General features: G+C 35.9%; 2 protein-coding genes and 1 pseudogene across 2 annotated transcripts; all 3 read left to right on the top strand.

The window, feature by feature from the left end:
* Positions 1-766: 766 nt before the first annotated feature.
* Positions 767-5,126, top strand: LOC142619605 (F-box/kelch-repeat protein At3g23880-like). Its single transcript, XM_075792764.1, has 2 exons — positions 767-2,110; positions 4,925-5,126. The coding sequence occupies exon 1, from the start codon at positions 828-830 to the stop codon at positions 2,067-2,069; it is 1,242 nt and encodes a 413-aa protein (XP_075648879.1). The 5' UTR covers positions 767-827; the 3' UTR covers positions 2,070-2,110; positions 4,925-5,126.
* Positions 5,127-5,377: 251 nt separating this feature from the next.
* On the top strand, positions 5,378-9,528 carry LOC142619604 (F-box/kelch-repeat protein At3g23880-like; annotated as a pseudogene).
* A 1,096-nt stretch (positions 9,529-10,624) lies between these two features.
* On the top strand, positions 10,625-11,936 carry LOC142619603 (F-box/kelch-repeat protein At3g23880-like). The gene has a single exon (XM_075792763.1). The coding sequence runs from the start codon at positions 10,670-10,672 to the stop codon at positions 11,930-11,932; it is 1,263 nt and encodes a 420-aa protein (XP_075648878.1). The 5' UTR covers positions 10,625-10,669; the 3' UTR covers positions 11,933-11,936.
* Positions 11,937-14,114: the final 2,178 nt, after the last annotated feature.

Below are 14,114 nucleotides of genomic sequence, written 5' to 3' on the forward strand. Positions count from 1 at the left end.
GTTGGTTGTCAATTTGGTAGCTATTGTTTTTAAACATGTTTCAATGATATTATTACTGTCATCAACTAATAAAAAACGTTGGTGTAGCTAATGAAACATTTATTTATTAGCTTAATTATAACAAACAATTTCATGTAAACAGCTTGGGAAAAGAAAAAAAAAAAAAAACCACATCAACTAAAAAAGATTTACTCAAATATCAAATATCAAAAATATCAACCAATTATAAATTTTTCTTTCTTTTCATTTTTCAACTTTTATATCTTTCTTTTCCTTCACTTTTTTTTTTCTTTACACTAAGCATGGAAAAAGAAAAGTAAAATATCCTCTTATACTCATTTACTTCTATTATTTTTGAAGTTATCAAAAAAAAAAAAAAAACCACAATTGACATAAAAAAAATTATATTTTAAAAATGTACACATTTTAATAAAGAGTAGTTCTAGGACCACAAATTATTCCACAATTCTAACGTGATAGATTGTGAGTGGTTAACTATCAGTTACATATCGATCTACTATTTTTTCTTTACCAACCGCACTCTGTTACATCACAGTTATGACAAGAAGTCATGAAAAATTATAAGAGTGTTTGGTAGAAAAATTTAAGTAATGTTGTTTGTAGTTTTTTAAAATATATGTAAATAAAAAAATATGTAAAAATATATATAATGTTGTTTAAAACGTAAAGATGTAAGTAAGAGTTAGCCTATTAAATATGCCCCATGTGTTCCTAAACTTTTCCTTTGATAAATGAAACAGTGTAAACGAAAGAGTGAAAGGGTTTGCTAAAAAAAACAGAACACACAGGCTCTCTTCCGTTACAAGATGATGTCCCGAGGTAAAGAAGCACAATCAGCGACGATCCTCCTATGTAGAACGAACAATCATCTCCCAGACGAAATCGTGTTGGAAATCCTAGCAAGGTTACCAGTGAAATCAGTCCTAAGATTCAGGTGCGTTTGCAAATCCTGGTACTCTTTTATCTCTGACCCAAATTTCATCTCCACCCACCTTAATCACAATCATCATCATCATCATTATGTCATACACAAGCCCAAGATTATTCCATTTCCATTTTATCATCCTCCTCCTCGTTCTAACCTTCAAGTCTGTACGCTCGCTTTGGACCGCACCTTTGAAACCATATCCGAGTTTAGAATTCCCTTCACTTTTCAATCTGGGTATCCCGGTTTAGTGGGTTCTTGTAATGGCATATTATGTTTCACTGATTTCATCACTTCAAAGTCTAAAGATGTATACTTGTGGAACCCCAGTATTAGAAAATTTAAGAGGTTGCCAGATACTTGCTTGACCCAGTTACGTACATTGGTACTCGGATTTGGGTATGATTCCCTGAATAATGACTACAAGGTTGTCAGGATTTCACAGACTCGTGTCAAAGATGTGCTTGCCCGTGAGGTTGAGGTCTACTCATTAAGTTCGGATTCATGGAAAAGAGTTGGACTTGGAAACTCGTGGACACCCAATGCTTTTTCCTTCAGTTTTAATGGTATTTTGGCATTCCCATTTGTTAGTGGACATTTGCATTGGATGATAGAAATGATAGAAGAAGGAGGTGCGCAAGAGGGGCGCTTTACTTCTATGATTTTGTCATTTGATGTCAATAGTGAGAAATTCAAAGTGGTAGAGCTACCACTGCCTGATGATGAAGGAAGTTTTATTGTGACGAAATGTGTTACATCATTCAAGGGGAAACTGGCTTTGATTAAATTTGGATATGGTGTACAGCCACATAGCATGCTATGCTCCATTTGGGTGATGAAGGAGTATGGTGTGCTTGATTCCTGGAATAAACTTTGTGTTCTACCAGTAGATGATTTTATTGATTTCACTGGTTTCACCAACTATGGCATACTTCTAATTCAAAACATGCCCCGGCTGGTCTCCACCAACTATGAATTAGAGAGGAAATATAAGTCTGTTTTAATTGACCCCGAAACTCTACATGAGAATGAGATTAGTATTCAAGTTAATTATCGTTTCGATGTAGCTACTTACATGGAGAGCCTTGCTTTACTTGATGGCGCAAATGTGGTATTTCACTAAGAAGATGGTGCTATGTGGTATAAGAAGTGATGTCATTACAGGTATGGATGAATTGAAACCCCTCTTGCTTTTACTTATTGCAGTAGGCATGGTAACATTGTTGAAACCATATTTTTTTCCCTGGACTATATTATCCTTATGTGGTTGGGGCTGTTGTATATTAGAATTTGATATTGTTTGTCAATGATTGTTGCACTCAATCAACAAATGAAACCGTAATTGGTCAACATAACCTTTTTTTGCTTGTGTGTCTCTGTTGTAGTGATAAAAAGAACTCAGTAGAGCTCTGCAGCTTCTTCTTCTTCTTTTTCCCGCCAAAATAGAAAAAAGAAAAAGAAATGACAAAAGAGATAGAGCGAAATTAAATAATAAAAAAATGGGAAAAAAAAGAAAAGAAAAGAAAAAAGGAAATGGTTTAGGAAACAAGGAGGCATTCCCATTGTTGTATTGCATTGCACTAAACACCCACTTACCTTGCAAGTGCAGTATTAAGATCAGGACTGACTTGAGTTTAGATGATTGCCTAGTGGCATGTCAGACTTAAATGCATGGAAACTTCATTTGTTCTTCTGTTTTGCACATATGGAAAGGATTTTTTTTAATAGTAATTTGAAGAGAATCTCTCTGTTAATTGTTGAGCATGAAACTAGCATAAGTGCTTCCTTTGTTCCCTACATGTATGTTATAATCCAGACTTTGTCTTGTGTCAGCATTTCAATGTATTGAAATTGCTGATTGCCTACGTATTGGTGTATCAAATGGCCTAAAATTGTTGTGGTGATTCCTAGAGTTTGCAACGTTGTGATTTGTGAATGTTGCATTTATATTTTGTTGTTACATGGATCAATTGCCTCAATGCATACTTGTAGCCGTTGGCAGGTGAAGCTTAGTTGGGGGGCTCGTTTTAAAATTAACTAATTGTTAATAATTTGAAAGAATCTTTTTAGCTTTGAATAATCCAAGTGTATGAAGTACCTGGGGTCAAAAAGAGGGTCTTGGCTGTTCTTCTGGTTTGGAAATAGGAAAGAATCCTATCACATGCTTCATTCAGCTGCTCATCTGCATTCTTGACCACCACAGTTATGCAGGTTTGTTTTTCCCCAACTGCTGCGTCACAATTAATACTATGTTTGGATGGAGGGGTATGCACGGATCAGGGAGATCCCTGCATCTCTGTCCATCCCAAACATACATAAGTGTGACAGGTGCTCTTCAAACATTTGATTGTCATAGAAACTGTTGAAGCACAGTTAAATTTGAAAGCCTTCATATCATATGAATATGACTGTAGGCCTACTTAATTGTTGTTGGTGGTGGTGTGTTTTTTTTGGTAGCCTTTTCAGTTAAGGAAAAAAGAAAAACAAAAATGAAGAGCCCAAGTAAGTTGAAATACATTTCCAAATGTACACTAGGAGTCTAGGGCAGACAATTTTTAACAAGAATATTAGGTGCAAGAATCTTGTGATTCAATGATCCTATTGATTCTGTCAAAGGCCTTGTAGCTGAATTGGCACCTCCTCATGCACAAAGTGCTTGGGAGTTTAGGGGGGAAAGGGTTTGAGCTGCGGGATTAGCAGCATATTGTAATTATTTCTCAAAAAAAATGATCCTATTGATTCTCGCATAACGAAAAATATGGGTGCAATCTCCCTATCTCACTTGTTATATGGAAGGAAAAAAATAGGGGTTAAAAATAATATGTGAAATATATAAATGATAGAAGAAGACATTATCGAGCCATCCTCTTTACATGGTAAATACGGGGGAAAAAAGATGAATAATGACTAGCTCATTTGGTATGAAGTAATTACCTCCAAGCTTCTCTCAATTCTTTTGTCTGATGTCATTCTAACATAATTACGCATCATATATGCTCTTCCTTGGCTCTTTTCATTTATTTTGGCTCTTTGGAACATGTGGGTAGTTCACAATAAATTGATTTTAAAACAATTAGACAACTCATAAAAACTAATGTGTCACGCATGACATTTATTTAAATTCTTAAATGGCACCATAGTTAGTAAAATATGGCACACACATAGGAGGAATTAAGCATATCTAGGAAATGACTTCGTTCAATTCATAAAAACTAATGTGTCACGCATGATATAGTAAACATTTAGTAAAATATAGCACACATATAATATGGAAAATATATGGATGGATACAATTCGATTCATTCTTCTACGAATTGCGTAAAACGAAAAACAGTTTATTAAAATTCAAAATCTAATAAAGCTTGCCCAATTTGTAAACAAGAAACAGAGACAGTAATCCATATCCTTCGTGACTGTGAGGTGATCAAGCTGGTGTGGCGAAATTTAGGCATCAATAGCAATGATAATGCCTTCTTTGCTGGTGATCTGTCAAGCTGGCTTACTGCTAATGCTAAAACAATGGCTGGTAAAACAGGGAACCAACCATTTTGGAATTCCATATTTTTATTTGCTGTTTGGAGCATTTGGTTAAAAAGAAATGCAGTTGTTTTTCACAACAAACTTTTTCCCCAAGATCTTCGCGTTGAGATATTCCAAAGAGCTAGGGAATTCTTCTACCTCCAAGGGATGGATAAAGCTTAACACGGATGGTTTTTCCTTGGGTAATCTGGGGTTGGCAGGAGGTGGTGGTATTTTCTGTAATGATGAGGGAGCATAGATTCTTGGCTTCTCCAGACACATTGGCATCGCCGCTAGTTTCATGGCTGAGTTATGGGCTATTTGGGATGGACTGGCGTTGTGTGTAGAGAGAAATTTCCAGGCTGTAGAGATTAAATTGGATGCTAAAGCTGTTTGTGATGTTCTGAGTAACCCCACACAAACTAACAAGATTATTTCGCCTATTGTTGATGATTGCAGGCAGCTGGCCAAGAGGATTCCCCAAGTCAGATTTAAGCACTGCTATAGAAAACCTAACAGATGTGCCGATGGGCTTGTCAGGATGGGAGGACGACAATCTTTGTTGATTTTGATTTTGCTGGAATGTACTTAACTAGGTGTTGTTTTGAACCTTTTATTCCTTAGATTTAATATAATCTTCAATTTACCCCCCCCCCCCCCCAAAAAAAAAAACTAATAAAGCAAATAGTTCAAAATGACTCCTAATATCTTTTAATAAAAGTATGTTTATAAAATTCGGCATAAAAATACAAAAAGGGTACCAGTATAAACATCTTCCATATATATTTTTTGAGATAAACACAATAAACCTTGTATTTATTTGATTCATTCGATTTCCAAAAAAAAAAAGAAAAAGACAGGTGTGTTTGCTCACTGTTTAAAACACACACTCTCCGTCTATTCCTTTGGAAAATGTCCCAAAGGAAAGAAGAACGAGGAGCGATCTTGCGACGTAGGAAGAAGCATGATGATGATCTCCCCGAAGAAATCGTGTTGGACATTTTAGCAAATCTACCCGTGAAATCTCTCCTAAGATTCAGGTGCGTTTGCAAACCCTGGTACTCTTCCATTGCCAACCCCAAATTCATCACTACCCACCTCCTTAATCAAAATCATCATCACCATCACCATCACCATCATGGTTATGTCATACACATTCCTAGGCATATTCCCGTACTCCTACCTTCTTCTTTACCTGGTTCTTCACATTCTAGCGATCAAGTCTGTACTCTCATATGCGACCGCACCTTTGAAACCATATCCGAGTTTAGAGTTCCCTTCACTTTTCAATCTGGGTTTCCCCATTTTGTGGGTTCATGTAATGGCATGCTGTGTTTCACTAGTTCTAGATCGTGGTCTAATGTTGTTTACTTGTGGAACCCCAGTATTAGAAAATTTAAGAGGTTGCCCAATGGCCAGTTATTTATTATGACACTCGGAATTGGGTTTGATTCCTAGAATAATGATTTCAAGGTTGTCGGGATTCCGCAGACTTTTGCCAAGTCTAAGCCTCCCCCTGAGGTTGAGGTGTACTCATTAAGTTCGGATTCATGGAAAAGAGTTGAACTTGGAATCTCCTGGAGACCCAACGTTGTGTCCCACAAATTTAATTGTGCTTTGACATTCCCATTTGTGAGTGGACATTTGCATTGGATGATAGAAATGATAGAAGAAGCAGGTGGGCAAGAGAAGCATGATACTTCTACGATTTTGTCATTTGATGTCAATAGTGAGAAATTCAAAGAGCTACCACTTCTTGATGATGAAGGAATTTGTATTACGAAATGCGTTATATCATACAAGGGGAAACTGGCTTTGATTAAATTTGGAAGTGGTACCCAACCACATATTACGCTATGCTCCATTTGGGTGATGAGGGAGTATGGTGTGATTGATTCCTGGAATAAACTTTGTGTTCTATCAATTGAAAATCTAACTGATTTAATTGGTTTCACCAAGGATGGTTTACTTATTCGAAACAGCTCCAGGCCGGTATCCACCAACAGTGAATTAGAGAGCAAAGATAAGTCTGTTTTAATTGACCTCGAAACTCTACATGAGAAGGAGATTAGCACTCAAGCTAAATATGGTTTTGATGAAGCTACTTACATGGAGAGCCTTGCTTTTCTAGATGGAACAAACGTTGCATCTTACTAAAAGGATGGTGCTATGTGTATAAGAAGTGATGTCATTACAGGTATGGATGAATTGAAATCCTTGTCATGCTTTTACTTGAAGCAATAGGCATGTTAGGATTGTTAAAACCATACTTGTGGCCTGGATTTATATGATCCTTTTATGGTTATGGCTGTTATATATTATATTTATTTTTGATGTTTGTTTGTGGATGGTTGTTGCACACAGTGGACAAATAAAACCATAATTGGCCAACATGACCTTCCCAACTTGTGTGTCTGTGTTGTAGTGGTAAAAAGAACTAAGTAATATCTCTACAACTTAATAATAAAAAAGTAATGGCAGGAGAGATAGGGGGAGAATAAAATTGGTTGGGTTATGGGATGACTGGATATGTTGAAAATGACAAAAATAATAAGCAACAAGGGATTTTTCATGCCTGTGCTCTACTAGCTGGCAGGTATTTTTGGTATGATTGCACCTAAATGTGTTTGCTTCATTCTTTATGCTTCTAGAAAGCAGAATAGGTTAAAGAAATGAAGAGGCTTGTATTGTCTTTTTAGTTTTCCCATCTATCTCTTTTGTTTTTGTTTTGTTTTTTTTTCCTCTCTTTTTTAATGTGATTCCTCATGTGGGACAATATATTGTCTGTGATGGAGTTTTTTGTTTTTTTGTCTTTTTTTTTTTTTTTTTTCAATGCGTTCATTGCCCTTCTTATCTGGATTTTAGGAGCGGTAATCTGAATTTGTATCTTGATGTGCTGCCATCCATTGTCTATTTTAAATTGATATGTTGGTTCTTGGAGAGAGCTGCAAAATTTCATCTTGATGTGCAGTAGTCTATTAAATGGATAAATCACATATCAATTATCACTGTTAATTATTGCAAACTTTAAACGTCATTACTGCATAGAGAATTGCTGTTTGCAAAGGGAATCACACAATTTGATTTCTTTTGCTGGAATTAAATTTCATCTGATATGGGAACAGTCTTATGAATCTAGCTACCTTTGCCATTTTGTTTTTGATTGATATATGCCAAATTGCCAACTAATTTAGGAAGTGAATTTTTATGCTACCAAGTTCTGATGTGCCATGCATTGGTTAAATCATAGGGAAATTGCCTCCATCTCCAAGTGGTTAACATTATCAGATGGTAGGGAACACCCACATACCTTGCAAGTGCAATATCTTAAGATCAGGACTGAATTGACTTTAGATGGAAGCCTAGTTGCATATCAGACTCAAAATGCAAGGAAAGATTTTTGTTTTTTCTTTTGTTTTGGGTAAGTCAGGAATTTTCTGTTTTGCACATATGGAAGGTATTTTTTTATTATAGAAATTTGAAGAGAATATCAGCGTCAGTTGTTGAGCGTGAAACATGCATGAGTGCTTCCTTTGTTCCCAACATATATGAGATATTCCACACACTTTGTCTTGTGTCAGCCTTTACATGTATTACAGTATCAGATGGCTTATTTCATAAGTTGTGGTGAATCCAAGAGTTCTGCAACATTGCTAATGTTACGAAGACAGTTTTGTTTTTGGATTGAGTGTTACTGTGGTCAACCATATAAGAAGTCTACTGAGAGTAAGTGTTGTGTTAGCATATATGTATCAAAGTGACCCCAATGCTCGGCTCAAACAAAAACAAAAAAAAGGTGACCCAATGCATACTTGTAGGTGCTGAGTATGGCCAATTTAACAACATTTTTTGCTTTTTGAGAAAGAAAAGAACACACGCACAAGGGAAATGGAATGAAGTTCTAAGACAATCAGGTTCTGCTAATTCTGGCTAGTACACATTCATCAATCAACTCCCATGCTAAAAAAAATTATGCACATTCGTTTTTCTACAATTGCTGCATCACAATTAAATTCAACAGATGTTCTTCAAACATTTAGCCATCATATAGAGGATTTGGTGAATGTTTTTCCTCCCAAAAAGCTTTCTAAAATCCCTAATATGAATATCATATGATTGTATGCCTACTTGACATGCATTTTTCATTTGTTCAAAAACAGTTCCTAATATACACTAGTGCAAAAAATTTAAAACATGAAGATTTGGAGTTAAGAATCTTGTGGTTCAATGACACTCTGTAAATTACATTTCAAAACCTATAATTAAAGTTGTAACAATTTAAACATATTGTTTCTTAGTACTTGCCTAAACCAAGCAAGACTTTGGTTGGTGGGGTTAAGAATCTTAACACTAACTGTATGCCTACTAGACATGTATTTTTCCTTATTAAATGTGCTAAATGCTAAATTTTTAGCATTTAGCACACTAAACACAAAAAATCACTTTCATGAGATGTGTCAAATGCCAAATAAATTTGGCATTAGCTACAGGAATATTCCAGCAATAGCATGTACAGATAAGTATGTTATTAGTATTTAAATTTTTCTACATTCAATTTGTTCTCTCTTAAATCTGTACAACCTCATTCTGCTAACCAGGATCTTGGAGGACCTTGTGATCATCAAAGTAGCTGGATTTAGGAAAAGGACTGAAGAATTGCCCTTGCCTACGAAGCCATCAACCTTCAAGGACTTGCCACTTTCTCAGGTGGTGCCAATTGTGAAGCAGCAACTACTAGTGCAGCAACACAGGAAGCACTTGTTGAGGCAGCCTTAAAAGCTAAGAGTTTGGGATACTTCAAAATTTTGTTTCTGTGCAGAAACAGTCGTATAGTTCAGGGCTTCAGGCTTGTAACTCAAAATGTTCTACTAGATGGCAGGAAAAGACTATGATTGCAGATCTTATAGCTTTACAACAGCAGGGTCTTGTCTGTAAAGCTTTTTGTGTTCCCAGAGCCATTTTGAGCTCGGTTTATTGTATAGCTTATCTAGCAGCCAATATTTCAGGACATCACGGCTGGATTCATCCAGATATTTTGTAACTATTTCTGACCTTTATTGGTAAGAAAATTTTTTTTTGCTCTCTCTTGTGTGACGTTAGGACTTGGGAACCAAAAAGAAATAATAAAAAAAGAAGGAAAGAATAGAAAAAAAATATTTAAATAAAATGATAAAAGAATAGAATATGTGATATAGGGTGAATTGTAAAGTGATATCTTAAAATAAATAAACCAACTTTTTGAATGTTAAAATATTATTTTTTTAGAATGTCTAATGCTAATACTTTTAATGGTATTTATTAGAGATTAATTAGATTGTTGATTTCTTGATTAACATAGGATGTCAAACCAACAATTTTTGTGGGATTGGTGGACATGGTGGAGGACTGGAGGTGATTAACCGTGGAACAAGACTATGAACAATACAAGTATGGATTAATGTGGTTGATTTCAATATCTTAATAGATTGATGTTATGGAATAGTTTGGTCTTATTATAAAAAATTAAAAACTCTTCAACTAGTAATTGTAATGGTTTATTTTGTATAGATTATTTTTATTAATTGTTTTTTCTATTTAAAAGTAGGTTGGTTGAAAGGTGTAGATTCTCCCTTAGGTGGGGATGCTTGAATATGTTTTTGCACCTCAAAATTTTTTTTTTCTTTTTTGGGTGTCAATTTGGGAGAAAATAGGGATTTGCCCTAATTTACAAACTATGCTGCAAAATACCCTGTTTTGGAACTATTTAGCAAAATGTCTTTATTTTTGAAATCAAATTATGTGTAAAATTCAATATCCTCAAAATTAAGTTATATGAGTTATATGAATATTTTTAAGTGGAACTCAACATTTGTAATGCCAAGTTTCACTTAAATTTTCAAAAAAAAAAAAATTAAATGGCAAAATATGTATAAAACTTGACATTGCTAATATCGAGTTTCACCTGTAACTCGATTTTGTTAAAATCGAATTTAAAAAATAAGAGCATTTTTGCTAAATAGTTTCAAAACATAAATTTTTTGTTGCATAATTTGTAAATTAGTAAGAAATGCCCATTTTTCCCGTCAATTTGATACCTACTTTTTTTTTCAAACATATTTCAATAAGCTTCATCAATAGACCAACGTTAAGTCGTTAACCCAAACATTGCTCACAAAACAAGCCAACACAACACACAAACGCGGTATCTCTCCCACTCTCTAGAAAATGTCCCAAAGGAAAGAAGCCCGACCACCGATGATTCTCCGACGTAGGACGAAGCAAGATGATGATTTCCCACTCCCAGACGAAATCGTGTTGGAAATATTAACAAGATTGCCAATGAAATCCCTCCTAAGATTCAGGTGCGTTTGCCAAACCTGGTACTCTTTTATCACTAACCCCAATTTCATCTCCACCCACTTGTTGTGCTACAACAACAACAACAACAACAACAACAACCATGATGGTCATGGTTATGTCATACACATGCCTCGTTCTCCTTCTTTAAGTCAAATCTGTACTGTCGCTTCCGACCGCACGTTTGAAACAATATCAGAGTTTAGAATTCCATTCACTTTGCAATATGGATATTTGCAATTAGGGGGTTCATGTAATGGCATATTGTGTGTCGCTGATTATTGGACATTTGCAACTATGGATGTGTACTTGTGGAACCCCAATATTAGAAAATTTAAGAGGTTGCCCGATGCTTGCTTGCCCCAGTTACCTACTGTCGCACTCGGGTTTGGGCATGATTCCCAAAATAATGATTACAAGGTTGTCAGGATTTCATGGATTGATCCCAAACCTATGTCTCCCTCTGAGGTTCAGGTGTACTCATTAAGTTCGGATTCATGGAAAAGAGTTGAACTTGGAATCTCATGGATGCCCAAATTTAATTTTACTTTGACATTCCCATTTGTGAGTGGACATTTGCATTGGATGATAACAAAGATAGAAGGAGGAGAAGGAGGGCAAAAGACAAAGAGGCGTTGTACTGATATGATTTTGTCGCTTGATGTCAATAGTGAGAAATTCAAAGAGTTAGATCTGCCTGATGAAGAAGGAAAATGTATTAAGGAAGGTCTTGCATCATTCAAGGGGAAACTGGCTTTGATTAAATATGGAATTGGTGCACAACCATATAGCACACTATGCTCCATTTGGGTGATGACGGAGTATGGTGTGCTTGATTCCTGGAATAAACTCTGTGTTCTTCCAATAGAAAATCCTTCCAATTTCATTCGTACTTTCACCAACTATGGTTTACTTTTAGTTCAAAAATTGTCTTGGCTGGTCTCTACCAACAGTGAATTAGGGAGGAACCATAAGTCTGTTTTAATTGACCCTGAAACTCTACATGAGAAGGAGATTAGTAATCAAGTTGATTTTCGTTTAGATTTAGCTGCTTACATGGAGAGCCTCGCTTTACTTGATGGAGCAAATGTGGTATCTTACTTAGAGGATGGTGCTGTGTATAATAAGTGATGTCATCACAAGTATGGATGAATTGAAACCCTTGTCATGCTTTTACTGGTTGCAGTTGGCCTGTTAGTATTGTTAAAACCATAATTTTCGCTCCAGATTTATGTGATCCTTTTGTGGTTGTGGCTGTTATACATTAGTATTTGATATTATTGTTGTTGTTGTCCTTATTTTTATTATTATTTTGGTGTGACCAGAAGTATTTGATATTGTTTGTGATTGATTGTTGCACACATAGTGAACCAAAAAAAAGGGAAAAAAATGGTACATGAAATGTTGTCTTCTTGGAGGGGGAGGTTTGGTGGGAGAAGTAGCAAGGGGCTTAGAATGCGATTTCCTGGTGTCTCATGTGGTGTTTATCGAGAGAAAGGAGTTTATGGGTAGGAGTCAAGAGTGGCGAAGTTGAAAGATTTATTGCTAAATTCTCTAGGTCTACATTTATCATTTATAGGGTCTGTTTGGATACCGTTTATTGCTGAAAATTGAAAATATTATAGTAAAATAAATTTTAAATGTGTGAATAGTGTCATGGGACCCAGCTTTAAAGTTGATTTTGCCAAATTCCGTACTTGCAAGTCCCGTGGACAGTGCACAGGACTCACTGGGTAAAACGCAAAATGCAGACACACTGAAATTTCAATGCAATCCAAACACTCACGTAATAGTTTTTATTTCCTGTTTTTCTAAAATCTTCATTCAGTTGGTACTGTACGTATGCCCTATGTACACTTCCTGTCATCCCGTGTACTTGGGTAGTTATATTTATGCTACTCTTAATCAAGTATTTACTTTAGAACTTTACCTCAAGCTTTTTTTCTTTAGAACTTTTTTAGATTCGTTGACTACTTTGAAACCAATCATTCTCCTCCTTTCTTGATTTTCTTGATTCTTGTAATTTTTGTTGACTCCTTGTACACTCCATGTGTACTAGGGTGTCCATTTTTTGATATCAATAAAAAAAAAGTATTTACTATATATATATATATATATAGAGAGAGAGAGAGAGAGAGAGAGAGAGAGAGAGAGAGAGTCAAAGCTGAACCCTGTGGTCTGTCTTTGCGGAAACATAATTAGAAGACTTAATGTTGATCCTTAATACAAACCTATAGTCATAGGAAACTCATTTGTAATGCCTCCATTTTTTCACACACTAGTTATAGCTCCACAACACATATCCTTAATCAACTTGATATACTTTAGAGGAAAACTTTGTTTTTGAAAATCCTCCTCATTGGAGATACTATTGTATGTTTCTATAGGTCAATAAATCAGTTTGTTAACTATGAGAGGTATGGTAAACTGTCAATGATTTGAGGCCTGGCTACCTCGGATTAGTCACAAAATTGTGGTTTTTACTCTGTTGATATGGGAGGTTCCATTTTCTTTTTTGTTGAGTCCAAGACCTTTGAGTTCTCTGTTGAGGAGGGAGGAACTTATTATATGTTACGCATTTTGAGAGAAATCGAGATTCTCTCCGATCAGTTTTCATGGGCAAAGAGGGTGCAAAACGTTTGCTAACTATTGTGGAGGATCTCATGTCTAATGTAACTACTGGAAATTTTGCACGAACCTTTAGAGAGGGTGACAAAGTATTTATCTTGCAATTAGGTTCCAATTCCCATGGCAGATTTTTTATGATCTCGGAACTTGAAACAGACAGTGGAGAAGTCCAAGTCTCTCTTGATGGCAACGGCAGAGACTGATCGGAGAGGGGATGGTGGTAGCAAGAAAGGAAAGTCATTAATGTCAAATTTTCAAAATTCAAACACAAAAAACTTGCGCAATCTTACCCATGATACTCGTGAATTGAATGCCGAAAAAGAACATGCGAGGTCTGAGGCTAAATTTTCGTTTGAAATTCAAGATATCGCTGGCAGAGCTGTATCGCTGGAGATTTCCATGAGATTGGAGTGTGGGCCGGATGGTAGATGGAAGGTTCAGTGGTCCAATGTTCAGGAGGTTGTAAAGCCCAAACCTTTAATTAAGCCTATAGCTCCCTTCAAACCAAAGCCCAAGCCCAAACCCATACTAGTTTGGCGGCCCAAACCGATACAAACCCATTTTCGTTCTTTATCAACTGGCGAGACTCAAAACTGTGGGAGTTCTTTACCATCGGTCTCGGTAAATTATGAGCAAGATCCCCGAAGTAGTAACGCAGTGGTTGCGAAGCCGACTCACCCTCAAG

The sequence above is a fragment of the Castanea sativa genome, chromosome 12 (assembly GCF_040712315.1).
Source record: "Castanea sativa cultivar Marrone di Chiusa Pesio chromosome 12, ASM4071231v1".
Taxonomy (NCBI): domain Eukaryota; kingdom Viridiplantae; phylum Streptophyta; class Magnoliopsida; order Fagales; family Fagaceae; genus Castanea; species Castanea sativa.

Coding starts and splice junctions, on each gene's coding strand:
- LOC142619605 (XM_075792764.1), top strand. CDS start 828: ATGATGTCCCGAGGTAAAGAAGCACAATCAGCGACGATCCTCCTATGT.
- LOC142619603 (XM_075792763.1), top strand. CDS start 10,670: ATGTCCCAAAGGAAAGAAGCCCGACCACCGATGATTCTCCGACGTAGG.